Here is a 21124-nt window from a genome sequence, read left to right as displayed (position 1 = left end):
AGTGCTATGAAAAAGGAATGAAATGGAGGAAGGGAGAATAAATAGTGACAAAGGCTGATATGTCAGACAGGGTAGTCAGGAAAGGGATTTTTGAGAAGGTGGCATTTGACTATAAATCTGAAGGAAGTCTAGGAGCAAGTCACATGGACACTTGGAGAAAGAACATTCCAGAAAGAGAGAACAGCAGGTGCAAACGTCCTGAGGCAGGAGGAGCGTGGTTGGAGGACATACGAAGGAAGCCATTGTGACCAGAGTCAAATGGAGGACTTAAGAGAAGTGACCAAAAAAAAAAAAAAACAAGAGAAGTGACCAGAGCCAGGTCACATGGGGCCTGGGAGCCCTTGTAAGGATGTGAGCTTTTTCTGGGAGTGACATGAGAGCTGTTGAGGATTTGGAGCAGAGGAGGGGCATGATCTGGCTTAGATTTGGAAAGAACCAGAGTGATTACTGTGGGTCATGAAAAGTGGCTTGATTCTGAATGTATTTGGAAGTTAGAACAATAGGATTTATTGATGAGCTGGAAGTGGAGATGAGAGGAAGGGACAAGTCAAGGGAGAGGATTCAGATGTCTAGTCTTCTTACCCAGGTCCGGGAGCCTCTTCTCCTCAGGCCCCTTTGGCACACAGGCTCATTTAAGGCCCCTGGAGCCCAGCAGATGGAGACAGACCCTGGCCACAGTCCCCCAAGCCTGACTCAGCTGCTTTCCTCTTTGGAGACACCCATGGATGCCATGCTTAGTCGCTCAGTCGTGTCTGACTCTTTGCGATCCCATGGACTGTAGCTTACTAGGCTCCTCTGTCCATGGAGATTCTCCAGGCAAGAATACTAAAGTGGGTTGTCACGTCCTCCTTCAGGGGACCTTCCCAACCCAGGGATTAAACCCAGGTCTCCTGCATTGCAGGTGGATTCTTTACTGTCTGAGATACCAGGGAAGCCCAAGAATATTGGAGCGGGTAGCCTATCCCTTTTCCAGGGGACCTTCCCAACCCAGGAATCGAACCAGGGTCTCCTGCATTGCCCTCCTCATACCGTCCACTCCAGGGCCTTACCTGACACCATCTCGCCACCGTAGCCCTGCTTGACCAGGGAGAAGACCAGCTTCTGCTGGTGGGCACAGTCGATGCATGCTTGCACAGCCTGCTGCAGGACTGCTGACGGCCGCTCAGGCCCGAAGTGCTCAGGGAGCTGCTGCACCTTCCTCCTCTCCAGGTACGGCCCTGCATTGGCTTGCTTGTTGATGTAGAGGCAGACTGTGGAAAGAGACCCACAAAGCCCTCAGTATCGAAGCACATCAGGCCTGCAGTGGCTCCTGTATTCGGGGCTGGGGATGGGGGGCGGGGGCAGGATGCCTCAGCCATGTCCCCTTGGCTCTGGCCTTGGGAAAGCTGAAAAGGCCAAAGTGGCACCAATTCTTCCCAACTTGACAAGTAAAAGAGACAAAAAAAGCCCAACTACCAGGGCTTGCTCTCAAGACAGCCTCCTGGTTGGGAAGAGACAGACAGGTGTGTCCCCTCCGATGTATTCAAATCTGAAGCATAGACAGTTATGGACCGTGTGTACAAATGTATTTCTATGCTGGGAATATACACATATAAAATCTTCCCTCTGGGCAAACTGAGAGAGTAGCACTGAAACATATGCATTACCATATGTGAAATAGATAGCTGGTGGGAAGTTGCTATATAACACAGGGAGCTCAGCCTTATGCTCAGTGATGACCTAAAGGGTTGGGATGGAGTGCAAAGTGGGAGAGAGGTTCAAGAGGGAGGAGACAGGTGTATGGCTGATTCATGTTGTGTGGCAGAAACCAACACAGCATTGTAAAGCAATTATCTTCCATTTAAAAAAAAAAAAAAACCTTCCCTCCTCCTCTCAAGAAGCTCTCAAGCTATACATAATGTTTGGCATTTGCCATCATTGTTGTTGTTAACCTTCAGTTAAAAAAAAAATCGACATGATGCTAATTACTCCAAAAACTATATATTCGATGAGTTCTAAAGAGAATTCTATCAACAATCTCAGGGATAATGAACACTCAGTATTAGGTGAGCCCAACCAGAAGCCCCTGTAGTTTTAGTTTTGTTTTTTTTTCTTTTAGAATTTTATTTATTTTTGGTTGTGCTGGGTCTCTGTTGCTGCATGCAGGCTACCCTCCAGTTTCAGTACACTGGCTTCCCATTGTGGGCTTCTCTTGTTGCGGAGCATGGGCTCTACAGCATGGGTTCAGTAGTTGTGGCACACAGGCTTAGTTGCCTCGAGTCATGTGGGATCTTCCTGGACCAGGGATTGAACATGTGTCCCTTGCATTGGCAGGTGGATTCTTAACCCGTGGATAACCAGGGGAATCCTCCCTGCAGTTTTAAATACATCATACTGGTAAAAAAATCTTTTAAGCATGTGTCCCCAAATGTGTTTATTTATTTATAGGTTATAGACCTTCTCAACCATATTAATGTATTGCATACATTTAAAATGCAACCAAAAAATAGAAAAATTTAAAGGGTGATATAAAAAGAAATACTAATAGTAGCTATCATATTTTCTTCTACAGGTTAATGACTCCTCTTACGTCTCCCTATGTCCCCAGCCCAGATATGAGCATCTTACCTTGGGGGCCACTAGTGCAGAGGAGTGTTGAAGAAAGACTTTAAGAGGAAACCATAAGAATTTTGGAAGGATTAAACAGTAATAAAGTTGAAGAAAATTAGTTTTTACTGAGCAGCTACTATATAGTCCAGGCATTGTATATACTTTACCTTGTTTGATTTTCAAAATAAATCTGAGAACTACATATTATTATTTTGTTGGTAATGAAGAAACTGAGGTAAAAAGTGGTGAAGTGGCTGCTCAGAAAGTATAATTAGTGGTGCGACAGGGATTTGAACTCATGTCTTTCTGATGTCATGACCTGTGTGCTCTTTTCACTCTACCAGGTTGCCTTCTCCCCTACTAAGCCCAGATGATTCGGTAAAACCCCGAACTGACAAGGGACCTTCATGCCAGGCAGTAGTGTGCTAGGCCCCACAGAGAAAATGGTGAACCAAATCGACATGATCCCCGGCTTCAGAGAGCTTAGGGCCCTGCAGGGGAGAAAGATCTACTCAGAGAACTACAGAAAGTGAAGTGGGACCTTGGCTGCAAAAACACTAGGGAGGGGCTGGAAGAGCTCTTCCTGGGAACCCTGGCAGGAAAGTCAGTGAAGGCTTTTTTGAGGGAAGTACCTGAGCTGAGATGGGGCTTCTCTGGTGGCTCAGATGGTAAAGAATCGGCCTGCAATGTGGGAGACCTGGGTTCCATCCTTGAGTTGGGAAGATCCCCCAGAGTACTAAATGGCTACCCACTCCAATATCCTTGCTTGGAAAATTCCATGGACAGAGGAGCCTGATGGGCTGCAGTCCATGGGGTCACAAGAGTTGGACATGACTGAGCGACTAAACCACCACCACTACCTGAGCTGAGATACAAGAGAGGGTGACCAGAGGAAAGATCATTCCAGAAAGAGAAGAGAGAATATGCAATGATCCTATGGTGGGCCCTAAAGACTAGAGCAGGGCCTTGTAGGCCATACTGCAAAGTCTGGTTTTTACCCAACAGTATGGGGAGGGCACCAAGGAATTGAAATGGGATGGGGCTGGGGGTGGTTTGTGATGAGGAGGATCTGTGTGTGTGTGTGTGTGTAAGAGAGAAAGAGACCATCCTATTGCTGTTACTCTTGGGATGGAACTGTCAGTCCACTGGTGGACACCCCATCAGAGAGACTGGGCAGAGGTCTACCCTGACTGGACTGGCTGGTACTAGGTGGGACTGGGGGACATCAGGATCCTTAGGAGATCTGGAAGCACAAACACAGGGACAGAAACTCTTTGAGGTGAGCAGGCTCACTATTGGTACAAAGTTAACCTGTCTCTGAAGAGAAGAAGATGGGCCAACAACCACTCTTTCTAGTCCCCATCCACTCACAGCAACCAGCGAATTCAAGATGCATTGAAAAACAACTGCAAATAATTCAGGCTGTGAGACATTTAAATAGATGTTCTCAGAGAATTTGGTCATCCTATGTGTTGTCCAGCTAACACACATTAAATCCTTCATTTGAGCCATCTCGGTGGTAGCTCACTAGCTCACAAAAGAACTTTAGCTTGTGGACAAGTCATCACAGCCTTGGAGTTCATTCACCTGACCTACCTGTGAGAGCCTGTGAGGCTGCCAAGCTGGGTACCGTGGCTGCATCCTGAGGGATGGAGCTGAGGTCGGGCTCTGGTGTGCTCCGTGGAGGAGACAGGGCTAAAGGAGTCATGAGAACTCGAGACTTAAGCTGCAAGAGAGAACCCATGGAATCAGTGAAAAATCTGGAGATGCTCCCTACACCTTCCCAAGCTCATTCCTGGGCTCAGTTAACCACTGCTACTCCATCATGCTTCCTACTGTGCTGCTTTGGAAGCTGAACTTCAGATTCGAGTTCATGAGCAAGACTCAAGTTTGGATCACAACCAGAGCTGAGCTCTGCACCCCGTCCTTACAGTGGAGCCACCCAGGAAATGACTGTGTCAGGCAGTGGGTGTGGGACACACAGAGGTGTGAAGAGTTGAAGCCCGTAAGCCTCCTGAGGGCAGGATGCAGGGTGGGGTCCGTTCCCCGCCTGAGCCCCTGTGCTCCTGAGGTTCCTGAGACAGGGTTTTCCAGCCAGCCAGCCAGTGAGCAGCCCTGAAGCTCTGTCTACTCTGCTGAGCTTTCTGCTCACAGAGCGCACTGGATCCTGCTGGCAAAGAGAGCAGGAGCTGGTCTTCCAAATGCTTCTCGGGAGTTTTTTCCTGCGGTGGAGCCTAAGAGTGCAGATGAGTGCATTCTTTAGTGGTGACAAGCAGCCACCTTGAACGTTGTTCACTTGAAATCACAAATGAGGAGCTGAAATTTGCTGTTATGGATTAAGGGAGAGATGACTAGGTGATGGATCAATACCAACAAATCACTCTTTGTACCATGGTTCAACAGACAAGTTTCTAATTTCAGTACTCCACCCTAAAAATATGAGTAAGTCAGTTACTTCACCTCTTCACTGCTGACCTGTGTTTCAACCCTGCTCCAGACTGCTTTTCATTGCTGCTTTCTTTTTTAATGGCTTGTTTTGGTTTTTAATGGATAATATAAAACAAAATGCTGCTATCTTCATTTCTAATACCATTCTTCAATCAAAGGAACCAGGTATCCTTGGAGAAATGGCTGATTCTAGGGCTAGGACTGGAAACATACAAGATGAGCCTGGATCATCTTACTGTGCCAAAAAGGCAAGTACTAAATTAAAAAACTACCTACATACACAAACAATGAAAGGGGTAGGTCCCAGGGACAAAGGAGTCATCTGAAAGAGTTTCAGTGGTCAAACCAGGAGCAACACGAGCAACAGATAAAGAAAGTAGTTTAAAAAAAAATAAAGTCTATAGTGAATATCCATGACTCCATACTTACATAAATGAATGACTGACTAAGTAAATATATGGGGAGAATAGACAAATCTCCCAGGGATAACAATTCTAAGTATTTTATTGTGGAGCATAGCTCCTCACTCCTGAGTGTGGGCCACGCATAGTGACTTCCTTCCAAAGAGGACAGTATGGAAATGGGGAAAAAGTATCTTTACAGGAGATAAGCCGGTCAAACACCACCTCAGTTAGGGGAGCCAGATCACCATCCACAGTGATAAACCATGTCAGTAGTATGCACCCTTGATAAGACATGATGGTAATGGCACCTTACTTGTGAGACCTCTTTTCCAAAAACCCATAATCCCAATCTAATCATGGGATAAACTTCAAACAAGTCCAAATTGCAGAATATTTCATAGAATGAAAGTGAAAGTGTTAGTCACTCAGTTGTGTCCTACTCTTTGGGACCCCATGGACTGTAGCCTGTCAGGCTCCTCTGTTCATGGGATTCTCCAGAACACTGGAGATGGGTTGCCATTCTCTTCTCCAGGGGATCTTCCCGACCCAGGGATCAAACCCAGGTCTCCCTCACTGCAGGCAGATTCCTTACCATCTGAGCCAGCAGGGAAGCCCTTACAGAATACATGACCAATACTCCTCAAAACTGCCAATGTCATCAGAAACAACAAAAGTCTAAGAAACTTTCACAGCCCAGAGGAGACATGATGACTGAATGTGTGATGAGGTATCCTGGATGAATTCTGTAACAGAACAGGGAAGAAGTAATGAATCTCATTAAAATAGTGATATTATTTAACAATAATGTATTATTATTAATTCACTAGCTGTGACAAATGTAACACTATAATGTAAGATGTTAACAATACGGGGAACTAGGTGTCTGGTATATGAGAATCCTCTGTATCTTTGCTACTCTTCTCTAAACTTAAATTATTCTAAAATATAGTTTATTTTAAAAATCTTAAAAACAGAATCTGGCACAAATAGAAAAAAAAGAAAAACACAAATAGGAAGGAAGAAGAAGAGGCCTCTTTCTTGGCAGCATAGATTTGCTGCCCAGGACGCCTTGCTCTGACATACAAGAGCTAACCCTTGGCCTTCAAAGCCAACAGCCCCATACAGATGCTGTCAGCTTTGGCACCTTTACCTGAAATTCAAAACCATAATCAAATGGGTGTGGCGATTCCTCATCCAGGGCTTGGTTGCCAGTGGCTGTGCTTTGCTGTGTTGAAGTATAGTGAAGGGATGAAGCAGAAGGGTAGAGGTGGCCCCTGCCAGCTGGAGCCTCCACCAAAGGGGCTGGGGAATTTGGGAGTGGCTCATCTTTCTTTTCCATTCACAGATCCAAAGTAAGGGCCTGGAGTGTTTCTTGTTCCTGCTGTCTTCAGCGGAAGACCTTCTCTAAGACACTTGCTATAGAAAATCACTGACAACAGCTGGGAAGGGATTCGCTTACAAACTGAGATGTGTGGCCAGGGCATGCTAAAGGAGAAGGGGTCAGAATGTAAAATTCAAGTATTTTTCTAGAAATATGCAAGTGTGGCAGAAACAGATGTACTAACTAAACAGTATTTGTTAGATTGACAACAAGAGATGGGTAAATGAAGGATATGCAGTGTGATCTGGGGAGTATACATATGTGTAGAGGCTTCCTTGATGACTCAGATAGTAAAGAATCTGCCCACAATGCAGGAAACCCAGCTTCAATCCCTGGGTCGGGAAGATCCCCTGGAGAAGGAGATGGCAACCCACTCTGTATTCTTACCTGGAGAATTACGTGGACAGAGGAGTCTGAAGAGCTACAGTCCATGGGGTCGCAAACAGGTGGACATGACTGAGTGACTAACATTGCATATCAGCAGAGGATGAAACAACAGAGCAGAACTTAAAAATGAGTTCAGGAACTTCCTTGGTGGTCCAGTGGTTAAGAATTCGCCTGCCAATGCTGGGTACACGGGTTGGCTCCCTGGCCTGGGAAGGTCCCACATGCCATGGGGCAACTAACTGACTTAACTACTGAAGGCCGCGCACTCCGGAGCTTGTGCTCTTCCAGCAAGAGAAGCCACCACAATGAGAAGCCCATGCACTGCAGCTAGAGAGTACCCACCCCCCACCCGCCAAACTAGAGAGAGCCCACACACAGCAACGAAGACCCGGCACAGCCAGAAATAATTAAGTTCAGCAGAGCAGTGGGCACATGCAGTGGGGCACTAGCTTTTGGATCTGGGTTCAAAACCCAGCTCAGTCACTCATTAACGCTGTGCTAAGTCTTGTTACTCAGCCTTCAGAGTCTGCCTTTTCTCATCTGTAAGGATGATACCTTCTCACAAGGATGGTAAGAATGAAGTATAAACATTTAGTACAGGGCTAGTGCAAAGTGAGAACTCGGTAAACATTTATTATCATCATTGCTGCTGGTATTATACTTTTATTATTAGAAATTCCAGAAATACAAATGAGTTCCAAGTTTCCTGCTCCTGTAGCCACAGCAGGAAAGGGAATTGTCCATCTTCCTCCCAGGACCCATCTACATTTTCTACACCTACCCACTTGGGACCATATCTCCCCAATCTTTGAAGACCCACCTTCTTACCTTACAACTTGCTCATGATCCCCTTTAAAAAACATATTCCCAATACATTTTGCAATGGTCCCTAAGTATTGCTTAGGCAGGAGCTGCTCTTTCCAAGTTGCATCATTTAAGCTAAGTCTGAAAAGGGAAAAAAAATTCATTCCATGAGGTAGTCATTCACTCAACAAATATTCATTGAGCACCTACTGTGCACAGGAAACTGTTCTAGGCGCTGAAGATACAGCTGTGAATGGGAGAGATAAGGTCATTGTTCTTGATGAGCTAATATCATAGTAGGAGGAAACAAGAAACACACAACAAAAATGTCACATTGTGATAAGTACTACTCTGAGAGGTAGAATATGGTGATGTGATCAAAGGGAACCGGTGACTGGGGTAGGCCGATAAGGAAGTGACACCTACTTCAAGATCTGAATAACAAGAGGGAGCCTGGGGAAAAAACTTTCCAAGCAGACAGAGTGGTCAGTGTAAACCTCCTAAAGCTTGGCTTCTTCAAAGTACAAGGAAGCCAGGGTGGCTGGAATTGTAAGCAAGGCAGAAGGAGGTAAGATGGGGTTAGCCAGGTGGTCAGGGCCCAATCATGAGGACTTTCTAGGTCAGTGCTGTAGACTGAATCCTGTCCCCCTCAAGAAGACATGTTCAAGTCCTAAGCCCCAGTACCTGTGAATGGGACTTGACTGGGAAATAGGGTCTTTGCAGATGTAATCAAGTTAAGATGAGGCCACACTGGGTTAGAGTGGGCCTTAATACCAGTGCCTTGTGTCCTTATAAGATGAGGGAAATCTGAACACATACACACAGGTAGAATGCCATATGGCAATGGAGGCAGAGATTGGAGTGATAGGTCTACAGTCAAGGAACACCAAGGATTGCAGGCAACCACCAGAAGCTCAGAAGAGTCAAGAACCTTCAGAACCACTCGAACCTTCAGAGAGAGCATGTCCCTGCCAATATCTTAATTTTGGACTTCTAGCCTCCAGAACTCCTGTTTCAAGCCACACTCTTTGTGGTACTTTGTTATAGCAGCCTGAGTAAATAAATACAGTCTCTAAGAGGAATGGAAACAATTACAGCATTTTAAGCAGAGAAAGACACATCCTAGATTTTATTTTATAAAGTAAAGTATGGCTGCTATACAGAGAATAGATGAGAGGGTACAAAAATAGAGAAAAGAACACTAGTGAGGAGGTTGTCATATGGTGCAGGCAAGAGGCATAGGTGGCTGAACTAGGGTAAAAGTAGTGAAGACAAAGAATTGGTTGGATTCAGGTGTATTTTGGAATTGAAACTAGGGTGATGGGAGAGATAAAATGCAAAAGCAAAGATAACTTCTAGATTTATTCACACAAACTTTGTTTTGATAATATATTTCTATTACATTAGTTTAAAACATTAGCATTTTACTTGTTGCTCATTTAGTTAACTTTGCGGAAGACTCACTTGTCTCCAAGATTCTAAATATTCCTCCTCTACTACTCAAGCAGTAAGCCTGCAAAATACCACACGATAGGTTCTACATAGTACTTCTGGGAGAAAACATGAAGAGAAGCTAAGCATCCACATTTCCTCATCTGGGAAATGGACACTGAGAACTGACATGATTTCATATTGCCCAGCAAACTGCAGGGGAGTGAAGAGAACACAGGCCTCAGAGACGCTGGAGTTCTAATCCTGGTCCTGCCCCCAGTTCACACGGGACTCTGAGGAAACCACTCAATACCTCTGGGCTTCATCCTCCGAATGAGGGTGTGTGCCTGCCAAGTTGCTTCAGTTGTGTCCAACTCGTTGCGACCCTATGGACTGTAGCCTGTCAGGCTCCTCTGCCCATGGGATTCTCCAGGCAAGAATTCTGGAGTGGATAGCCATGCCCTTCTCCAGGATATCTTCCCAGCCCAGGGATAGAACTTGCATCTCTTACGTCTCCTGCACTGGCAGGCAGGTTCTTTACCACTAGCACCACCAGGGAAGCCCTAAATGAGGATAGGGTTGTTGGATTTATTTATTTATTTTTGGCTGTACCAACAGCATGCGGGATCTTAGTTCTCCTGACCAGAGATTGAACTCACGCCCCCTGCAGTGGAAGCATGGAGTCTTAACCACTGGATTTCCAGGGAAGTCCGGGTTGTTGGTTTCTAAGTTCTCTTTCAACTCATCATGTTATTTATGTACCCTGCATTAGACCACTTTTGAAAACAAAGAGTTTGAGATAAAACCAGTGTCAGTGCCATATTTTTGAGTGTTGATTAGAAGAAATGTGGCATCCTAAGTTTCTTTGGAGCTTTGTTTCTGGGAATATAGAAAACTATGTTATTTGGATCAACTGAAAACAACTACTTACAATGGATAAAATGTAAGATTAGTAAAAATAGGAGGAGCTAACAATATATAATATAAAGAATAATTGGGCCCAAATACAGGTGAAATCTAGGCCTTGGAATTGCCATAGATCCCAGGGTTCACCCGAAGGGTTAAAACCTCTGGGTAAGTGTGAGCCAGCTAGCTGTAAACTTGTCCTGTTTCATTCACCACACCCATTCCTGACTCTCAGGAAAGTTGCCTTAGTACAGGGGGCGGGGGTGTGCAGAATCCCTGGGAAGATATTGCCACAAGCCAGAGCTCACATAGGTTTGCAGCCCAAATTCACAAAATTTGGGTCACCAAGAAAACTTTAGCCTGTGAAGTTAGTTTAAAAATTACCCAATCTGGCAATGCTCCCAGATTACCTGAAAAAACAAACTCAAATCATCACTGGAGAAAGGTCTCAAAGAAATCTCCAAAATAATTTTTCAAAGTCAATGAATAACACAGCTCAAACACACAAGAAAGCAAGGAACCAAGCAAGAATGGGCAATAAAAACACACAGCAATCAAACTCTACAAATACTTGAGATATTTCAATTATCAGACTGAGATCATGAAAGCAACTCTGATATTCTGTATAAAGATATAAAAGACAAGTTTGAAAATATCTCTGGAGAACAGAAAACTATAAAAATAACAGCAAAACTACAAAAGAACCAAATTGAACTTCTATACAATAACTAAAATTAAAAACTAAATAAACAGATCTAACAGCATACTAAACATAGCTTCCAGGTGACTCAAGGGTAAAAATCCACCCGCCAAGCAGGAGACATGGTTTCAACCTGTGGGTCGGGAAGATCCCCTGGAGAAGGAAATGACAATCTGCTGCAGTGTTCTTGCCCGGGAAACCCCGTGGACAGAGGAGCCTGGTGGGCCGTAGTCCACGGGGTCACAAAGAGCTGGACATGGTTGGCACCCCACCTCCAGTGTTCTTGCCCGGGAAACCCCATGGACAGAGGAGCCTGGTGGGCCATAGTCCACGGGGTCACAAAGAGCTGGACATGGTTGGCACCCCACCTCCAGTGTTCTTGCCTGGAAAATCCCATGGACGGTGGAGCCTGGTGGGCTATAGTCCATGGGATCACAAAGAGTTGGACATGGCTTAGCGACTAAACAACAACAACAAATATAGCTAAAGAATGAATTAATGAGCCAGAAGATATGTGAGAAGAAATTCATTAAAAAGTAGATAAATGCATAAAAACTATGGAAGAAAGGTTAATAGACAAGGCAAATATAGACATTTTAACGTTAGAGTTTCAGAAAGAATGGAACAGAAGTTACATTTGAAAAGATAATGGCTTAGAACTTTCCAGAGCTGATGAAAATTCTAATACACAGATTCATGAAGTCCAACAAATTCTAAACACACTAAATAAAAAAGAAATCCATAGGTAGACACAACAGGATGAAATTGTAGAATGTTGAAGAAAAAGAAAAAAAAATCTTAAAATTAGCTTAAAAATACAAAACCTTATTGGAGGGAACGCTCCAGTAAGTCAGATGGATAGCTGAGCTCTTTACAACAATGTACCCCAGGAGATAAACAAAATAATATCTTCAATGTGCTGCAAGGAAATAAAAACCTAGAAATCTACAATCAGACGCAGAAAAAATATTTTTTTTCCAAAAGTGAAGATGAACTAAAGGTAATTTTAGATAACAAAAGCTAAGAGAATTCCTCACTAGAGGATCTATAAAGAAGACTTCTAAAAGATGTACTACAGGCAAATGGAAAGTGATTTCAGGTAGGATGTATGATATGTAAAAAGGAATGAAGAATTTTTGAGTGGTAAGTAAGCAAGTGATTCTAAATGAAAATGACTCTACAAAACAAAAATAATTGTTTTAAGGGGACTAAAAAACAAAAAATAATTAAGATGTATGTTGACAATAATATTCAAATATGGTGATAAATCGAGTTAAAAGTGATCTAAGGTCCTTGTATTATCTGGGAAGAAGCAAATGTAAGATTAACTTTAGAAAACTCTACTATGTAAGCATGCTGTAATTTCTAGAGCAATCAGTAATATACTAGAAAACACAGTGCTTAAACTTCAAGGAGTAGAAAAGAAAGAATTATATGTTTAAAAAAAGAAGGCAGGAAGACAGGTAAAAGGAACACAGAATGAGTAGGATGAATAGAATACACAAAATATCGATTTAAACCCAAATTTTTCAAGAATTACTTTAAATATAAATAGACTAAATGCCTAGTTTAAAGATAAAGATTATTACACTGAATGCTATGGATTAAAATGTGTCTCCCCACAAAAGATGTTAGAGTCCTAACCCCCAGCACCTATGAATGTGATCTTATTGGGAAATAGGGTCTTTGCAGATGATCAAGTTAAGATGAGCTCATTAGATCGGGCGCTAATTTAGTATGACTGTGTCCTTATAAAAGGGGGAAATTCAGACGCAGAGACAAACATGCACAGAGGGAAGACAATCCACAAGCCAAAGAACACCTGAGGCCCCCAGAAGCCAGGAGAGAGACCTACAAAAGGTCCTCCCTACCAGCCCTCAGAAAGAACCAACCTGGCCAACCCTGATCTGATTTCCAGCCTGCAGAACAGTGAGTCAATAAGTTTCTACTGTTCCATCAACAAATGAATAAAGAAGATGTGGCATATATATCCAGTGGAATAGTATTCAGATTAAAATAATGCCTTTTGCAGCAACATGGATGGACCTAGAGATTATCGTCCTAAGTGAAGTAAGTCAGACAGAGAAAGACAATATATACGTATATTCTACCCAGGGATTGAACCAGTGTTTCCTTTGTCTCCTGCACTGCAGGCATATTCTTTACCTGCTGAGCCTTCTGGAGGAGGAAATGGCAACCGACTCCAGTATTGCTGCCTGAAAAATCCCATGGACAGAGTAGCCTGGTGGGTTACAGTCCAAAAGGGTCACAAAGAGTTGGGCATGACTGAGCGACTAAGCACAACAGCAACATTATAATATAATGTTGTTATATATAATATTATATACATACAATTATATAATGATATATATACAATTATATATACAATTACAATATATACTATTATATAACATTATAACTATATTATATAATATAGAATAAATATTTTCTTATATATGAAAGAATACATATATATATCACTGATTCAGTTTGCTGTATACCTGAAACTAACACAACATTGTAAATCAACTATATTTCAATTAAAAATAAATAAAATTTTCATAAAATTTTGTATTTTTTAAGTCACTCAGTTTGTTGTATTTTGTTACAGAAGCCCTAGGAAACTAATATACTGGGTTCTATTTTTTTTAATCATGTTTTCCCTACCTTCACTTTTTAATCATGTTTTCCTCTCTGACTCCTTTGGAGGATAGCTTTGTCCACGTCCCTGCCCATTGCTTTCCCTGGGGACCCATTGCTCCTTTAGGTTCGCTCTATTTCTTCACACAAAACTCCCTCAGGGTTCTGCAGCGATGCAGGAAGTGGGGTTGGGGAAAACTGAATACCTCACCGTGTTTAACCTCAGACTTCAGTCTAGAAAAACTTGCCTGTTGGAAATGCAAATCAGCTCCAACAACAAGAAGTTTGTGGCCAATGACCTAATTCCATTCCGAGGAGTCAGCCTGTCTGAGTCTACCCACACCTTTTTCTCCTTGCCCTTGGGAGAGATTAAACATGCAAGGGATGGAGGGGCCAGTATCCTTTGGCCTTGGGACCTGCTTTGGCAATATACCCCTCAGTCAAATCTGAGATCCCAGTTAACCAATCTTTGCACAAACTTCTCAAGGAAAATAAAATTACCCCAATACGATATACTGCCTGCATAATAACGAAGACAGAAGAGGATGCTCAGAGATGGGAGGGTAATGGTCTAGTCTCTTGTGCTTTTCAGGGGAGCAAATGGGATGGGAATAACATGAGGATGCTGGAACTTTCTCCCACCAACTCTATGTTGGGTTTATATTCTCCTTTGGGCCCAGAGAGGTAGTGAAACTGGTGAAGTGCAACAGGGTGGGTGGGCATGGGGGGAGGTGGTGGTGGTGGTGCTACTGTTCTGTCTGGGTGGGACTGAAGAGAATGACTTAAATTCCTCCTGACAGAGGCGATCTGGAGAGGAGGCAATGAAGCCAGTACTCCATGAGTTATCAGGAGACAGAAGGAAGAAAAAGGAAAACAAAAATAACCATCACTGGCTAAAGTGGAATTCAGAAAAACAGATCCATTCATGTGAAATATTTAATGGAGTGTCCACTCTGTCCTGTGACCCCGACAACCTTCAGTAGAGACCACACACTTCAAGGAATGTAAATTGCTGTGACTGAGTTTTTTCAGAAACGGGGGAGGCAGCTAAGTTCTATGCATCAGCAGGCATGGGGTCAGCCCTGCAGATAAGAGGGGGGATATGGAACGTGCAGTTACAGGCATTCTGTGCATAGCAGAGCTCAGAGCAGTGGTGAGATGGAGCAGCTTATATCAGTTCACAAGATATGATTGTTAAATTTTCAGGAATATTGCAAGTTGTTTGCAATATCTGTGTTTAAACACAGCAATTATTAAAAACTGAAGTGCATGTACTTACAGAGTATTAATCAAAACTCACCACTTTCTAATTATTTTACTGCTGCATCTGTGTGGAAATACAGTTACAGGAGTGATACTGCAGTATCTTTGACCAGCTCCACGTTCTGGAACATTACATTTGTGCCTTGAAATTGGCCATGTTGGGAATATTTACACCTTGGAAACTGGCAAATGCTACAAATAGGGCTGGATTTACTGTTTTGTTAACTCACAGGTTTAAGAGAGTAATGGAGAAAATACTTAAAATGCAAATTAAACTTAAAGTGTGCCTTTTCTGTAGCCATTACACAGTGAACAGCATGAAAACAAACACTTTTTGTTTTCACCAACTGGTATCCGATTCAGCAAAGTCAATCACATCCTTGACGAATGAGTGAAATTTCAACATACAACTTCATTGTTTACATTTCTATTACTCCTCAAAATAAGTGAAAATACCAACTAACATTCATTTCTGAGTTACATTCAAAATGCTGATCAGAAAACATTCACCAGGTACCGCTGCCCCTGACCCACTGCTGAGCCTCACCTCTGATGACTGCTCAGCCCCACCTCTGATCACTGCTCAGCCCCACCTCTGATCACTGCTCAGCCCCACCTCTGATCACTGCTCAGCCCTAGGGTGGGAGTGGGGGTGTCACAGAAAAACCACAGGGGAGACGGTCCCTGCCCTAGGTGCTGCACACTGTTCAGCCCAAGGGAATGCCCCCTGCCTTGTGCCCATGTAGTCATTTCCCTCATGGCCACAGGTGGCACATCATATGCACCATCAGCAGGTGAGGGACAGGAAGTAGGCACAGGAAGAGTTAGATGTTGATTCTTCCCTTGCATACTATTAGACTACATTTAGTGTTCATAACTATGACTCTCAAGGCAATACAAGATCTGGATAATCAAAGAAGCATTGAAACCCATTCAGCGTTTATAACGAAAACACATTTTAGAAAGAGGCTTTAAAGAATTTTGTTGAAATAAACAAAATCCTTTCTACTTTCAGCTTGAGCATTCTCTTAATTGAGATTTTTGGGAATTTGACATCCTTGTTACAGTGTCAAGAACACACACTTTTTCAGTGGGGAGAAGGATGACAATAAAAAAGGAGGAACAAAACCAAATGTTGCATTTACCCATGTTCTTTAGAAAAGTACTTTCTTCATAAAGTTAATTCTCCAGTTAATGGAAGACTGTCCTTTAAATTCTTAGCAGAGATTGCTAGTTCTTCCCAAATATCCATGCCCCTTTCTTCATTAATTAATGCGATCTCTGAATTTTAGCTCATCACCTTGTCACTCAGCACTACATTTTGTCACCTCCTGTGGAGCTAAGTGTGGCCAAGTGACTTAGTGAGTTCTGGCCAGTGAGTTCAAGCATGAGGGTTGCGTGCAATTTTGAAGCTTTCATCCTTAAAGAGGAACAACTTTCCCTCCGCTACCTCTGTCCCCATTCTGCTGGCTGGACTAGTCGGCTTGTGGGACCTGGAGGAGCCATCTTAGAGCATGAAGTAGAGACTGTGTCTTAGGATAGCACAGCTGTGGTCACCTCAGTCCTGCGACCCCATGGACTGCAGCCCGCCTGGCTCCCCTGTCCATGGGATTTTCCGGGCAAGAACACTGGAGTGGGTTGCTGTGCACTCCTTCAGAGGGTCTTCCTGAACCAGGAATCAAACCCATGTCTATTACGTCTCTTGCATTGGCAGGTGGGTTCTTTACCTCTAAGCACCACTTGGGAAACCCATTAGGATAGCAAAACAACAATATAACAGAAGCCTGGGTCCTCAACACCAAGGCATGAAATCAGCCCCAGATGGCCTTCCCAGACACTAACATGAGATAGAAATTACTTTCTATCATCCTTAAGCCACTGTTCTTCAGTCTTTGTTACAGCAGCTGAATTTGTTTTTAATATTTCGGGGATGATGTTCTTTCTACATGTTACACTTTCCTCAGCTTGTTAAACAGAACAACGTAATCTACTCTTTTTTGAATCAGGAAACATAATATTATTCTGAACAATAATGCAAAGAGATTGCTGAGGGTCTAGAGTGCTCCTGACCTGACAGTTATGTGGTCTCAGACTGCAGGGTGTGGTTAATTCATGCCTAATTCCTGCCACTTTTCTGACTCCTCTCACTATTGAACTATCAAGGATATACAAGAAATACATATATATATAGTGCTTAAGCTCAGAGACTCAAATGTAGAAAGTGTTCAGTGTTACTTATGACTATTATTGCTATTAGTATTGATTACTGTAATTGTGTATTGGGGACAAATGGCTATCTTAAAAACCCATCACTTTTTCTCCTGCTTAAATTATAAAGACACAGAAGCTGAAAATTCTGCTATATGGAACCATTATAACCAGCTATGTTTACAGAATGGAAGCTAGGGTTTGTCCCTGGAGCAGACCCTCTCTCTTTATCTTTTTAAAAAGACCTCGATGGTCTCCTTAGTCATGAAATGTAAGGAAAGCCTACCTGTTGGCCTTGGGGAGTCTCTGAGCTGACAACCTAAATCAATAGCAGATTCTTCAAACTGAGGTATAAATGTTCTATTTGATAACAAGGAAGGTTGTTTTCATGGCTCTTAAGGAGAAATTATGATGTTAAGAGGTTTTTCCTTCCTTTGACTGGGATGAGTAGGGGGCAATAAGGCCATAAAATGATGCTCTCACAGTAGCAAGCATGCCCCAGCAAAGTGGCTGCAGGCCAAGGCCAAAAGACATAGCCAGATGGGCCCTGGGAGAAGGGCTGACCCATGAACTCTGGAGCGCTGACATCTGACCGCTAGTTAGACTCTTCCTTTTCTGCCTGTAATTTACTCATGTTATTCTCAAGACACAGAGAGAGGGTTAAATGTCACAGCCTGTGTTCAGCTGTGCTTGAGTCTCAAAGGGAGAGGCTTGTCCTCATACTTGGACCTGAGAGATTTTCCATGTCTGCTGGGACACGGAGGTGGCTGACTGAGCCGCTTGGGACAGCACTAGGCAGGAAGTGGCAAATTTCAATGAATACAAACCGGTGATACAGTCGCTACGACAAGGCCTCCTCAGAATCCCCTGGGGAAAAGCCTGTCAAAGGCTCAACATTTGTCATTTTATGATAATATTGCTAACATAAATATATCATGATAATGTACTGATATAATAAAAGTTATATTATGTATTATTTTATAACATTGATAATATTATTTTCTAAATTATTAATATGAAATCATATAATTATACTTTCAGTATCCAGCTGAGTATGCTATCTTCCCCAAATATCTTTACCTTTAAATCGAAGGCTATTAAACTGTGATAATCAAGCTTGTAAGAAATGTGTCTACAACAAAGGTAAATAGACTCTGAGGGAGGATTTGGAAGCATTTTCTTAGTAATAAAGTACAAGATCTTTAAGGGTAGACCAAATAATATCTTATTTCACTTGCTCAGGAGTTTTTATTTTTAACAACTCTGGCTCCCCAACTGTATCCCAGATAGTTAAAATCGCCAAAATGAGTGACCATTTGGTAAATGAAATCAAACTGTACAGTTTCCTTGTTGACTTCTCCACAATTAAAACCATTTTGTTAATGGTAAAATGGGGCTTCAGGGTCTAAGAAATTGCCAAAGTAAAATCGGAGAGACTTAACAGGTTGCTAACTTTATTTTGCCAAGTAAGGACATTATTTTTTTTAAGATTACCAAACCCTTGCAACATACGGCACTTTATAAACTTTAAACAACAAAATAGCAAGAAGCAGATATTTCAGAATAAAAGATGTCCCTTTAGTCTGTGAGGACTTTTAGATATTTTTCTCCTGTCACCAACAACAGGTCAGGACTTTGTGCAGACTGGTGCCGGTTTGGAGCTGTTTTTCTAGAACATGAAGCCCATGGCTTGGGGAGCTATCTGGGAGCTGCTGGCCTGAAATAACTCCCACAATTCCCTCAAACATATGGGAGATGGACTAAAGAAAGAGTTGCTACTGCTACTGCTAAGTCGCTTCAGTCGTGTCCAACTCTGTGCGACCCCACAGACGGCAGCCCACCAGGCTCCCCTGTCCCTGGGATTCTCCAGGCAAGAACACTGGAGTGGGTTGCCAGCTCCTTCTCCAATGCATGAAAGTGAAAAGTGAAAGTGAAGTCGCTCAGTCGTGCCTGACTCTTAGCGACCCCATGGACTGCAGCCTACCAGGCTCCTCCGTCCATGGGATTTTCCTACCAGGCTCCTCCGTCCATGGGCAAGAGTACTGGAGTGGGGTGCCAGTGCCTTCTCCGAAAGGAGGAGCAGTGGCCTGTTATCCCCAGAAAAGAGATCTTCTGAGGCATGGGAGTCAGATCCACCTGCTGTGTGTCAGCTAAGGGTTCCCAAAACTTTCTTCCTGCCCTGAGTTGTCTCTGAACGTTGGGAGCCCTGAAAACTGCCCTTTTCAAGAGATGGGAAAACTGCAAAGTTGGGCTCAATCCACAGAGTGAATTTCCATTTTTCCTGGCCGCATAAATGCTGTGTCTGTCGGTAATTTTCATTCTTGGGTCACAGCTCCCAGGGGAGCAGGAGAAAGAGCAAATAGGACAGAAACATTTTCTGTGTGTTTCTTCAGTTCCTAGATTCACCCCCTGGCTCTAGCATGCAGAAGGGCTGCCCTGCTCCAGCCTTCCAGGTGCCATTCCCAGACCCCAGCAACTGTACACGTAGCTGAGCAGAGAGACCTGCCCTGGGCCAGCTTCAGAGACACAGTTCTGGAACCGGTGTGTCCATGAGAAAAAGGAAGCTCTCTTTGTTAGGAAAAGAACCGGTGATGGAAGACTTTGCTGCAAGAGCTGGCCGAGTAAAACCTTCTTTTACGAAAACCAGTGACCCCCCAAAAAACTTTGAGTCACCTTCCCCCTACCTCACTGCATCTATTTCCCAGCAGTTGGAAGAACTATGGAGAGCCAAAGGGACAGAGGTTGAATTCATGACCGATCCTTCTGGAAGCTTTGTCTTTCTGCTGACCAGAAATAATTTCCATACATTTTCCTAAATATATGAGAGTTAATTGCCAATTTGCATCTTGGTTTGAGTATTCAGATCTCAAGATGGAAACATAAGCCCTTTATTTCAAGAAAAATAGACAAAGGAAAACGTCTGAAGCTCATTTTCTAATGCCCAAAAGGCTCATGGAAAACAACTCAGTGGTCTTTCTTCTCCAGCAGACTCTTCACAAACATCTTGGAGGAGAAGCACTCCCTTGGGTTTGAGTTGTTTTATGTGATTTCAGTTACATCAGAGAATTTATTCTCCACCCCCTCAAGCCTCGCCAAATCATTAATTCTTGAAAGAGTAACAAGATTTTCATTTCGCTTCATGTGCCTCCTTGTAGCCAAACTTGACGTCAGCACCTTTTGTAAGCAGGAAACTATGAATTAACACCCTGCATTTTCATGATGAGTCCCCTTATTGAGGCTGTGTTAGGGAAAATTCTTCACATCCTTTGACACTAACTTGCTCGCATTATTAATTTAAATGTCTCAGGAACATCATCTGCTTCTACTAAAATTAATGACAAATGAGTTCTGGAAAGTGGCTTCCAGAGCCGCCCTCATAAGAACAGTCAGGGGAAAGCTCAGTGTCTGAAACGCTAATTGAGATGCGAAGCTTAATAACGTGTGTTTAGCTATGACCCTAAAATCTGCTCGCCTCACAACTTTCCCCATCTGGTGTAATTTGCTTTCTCTACTTGTAAAAATGCACACGACAGCAACAGCATGTATTGTGTGCCATGTTGCAACAATGAAGCTTCGTCTGGCACATTCTTCACCAAGAGAAACTTATTTCTCACCCTGTCTTTACCCAACTTCCAACCTTTCATTACACTTTGCACTGGAGGTCTGCCCAAGCACCATGCCCCGGCCCAATCCCACTTTGGAGAAAGGAGATGATGGAGCCATACCTTGTACCCGGGTTTCCGCCCTCTTTTCTTTGGGATCTTCACTGCTGGTAAAGAACCAGCTGAAGCAGAATAAATGTTATGAACTGCCATCTTCACAGGTGTCGAGTGAAGTGGGGGTCGGCCTCGCTTTCTCCCCGGGATCCTCTGAGACTGCATTTCTGCTGGTGCCAGTCTTACAGAAGGAAGTGACAAATCGCTCACAGGCAGAAGAGGTGCTAAGAATTAGTCCAGACACAAA

At 43.3% G+C, this 21124-nt stretch overlaps 1 protein-coding gene across 7 annotated transcripts in view; it reads right to left on the bottom strand.

Moving 5' to 3' along the window:
• SCML4 (Scm polycomb group protein like 4) overlaps positions 1-21124 on the bottom strand; it is a 111871-nt gene that overhangs the window by 47433 nt on the left and 43314 nt on the right. For all 7 annotated transcript variants that reach the window (XR_009495800.1, XR_009495799.1, XR_009495798.1 and 4 more), the window contains 3 exons: positions 20887-21101; positions 4186-4315; positions 1050-1250 (listed from right to left, as the gene is read on the bottom strand). Coding sequence is in view for 4 of the 7 variants with exons in the window: in XM_024996747.2 (XP_024852515.1) it covers positions 1050-1250; positions 4186-4315; positions 20887-21101 (546 nt within the window). In the remaining 3 variants the exon portion in view is untranslated. The remainder of the gene's footprint in view (positions 1-1049; positions 1251-4185; positions 4316-20886; positions 21102-21124) is intronic.

Source organism: Bos taurus, chromosome 9 (assembly GCF_002263795.3).
Source record: "Bos taurus isolate L1 Dominette 01449 registration number 42190680 breed Hereford chromosome 9, ARS-UCD2.0, whole genome shotgun sequence".
NCBI lineage: Eukaryota > Metazoa > Chordata > Mammalia > Artiodactyla > Bovidae > Bos > Bos taurus.
The sequence above is the reverse complement of the archived record's forward strand: the minus strand, read 5'-3'. Positions and strand labels throughout refer to the sequence as shown.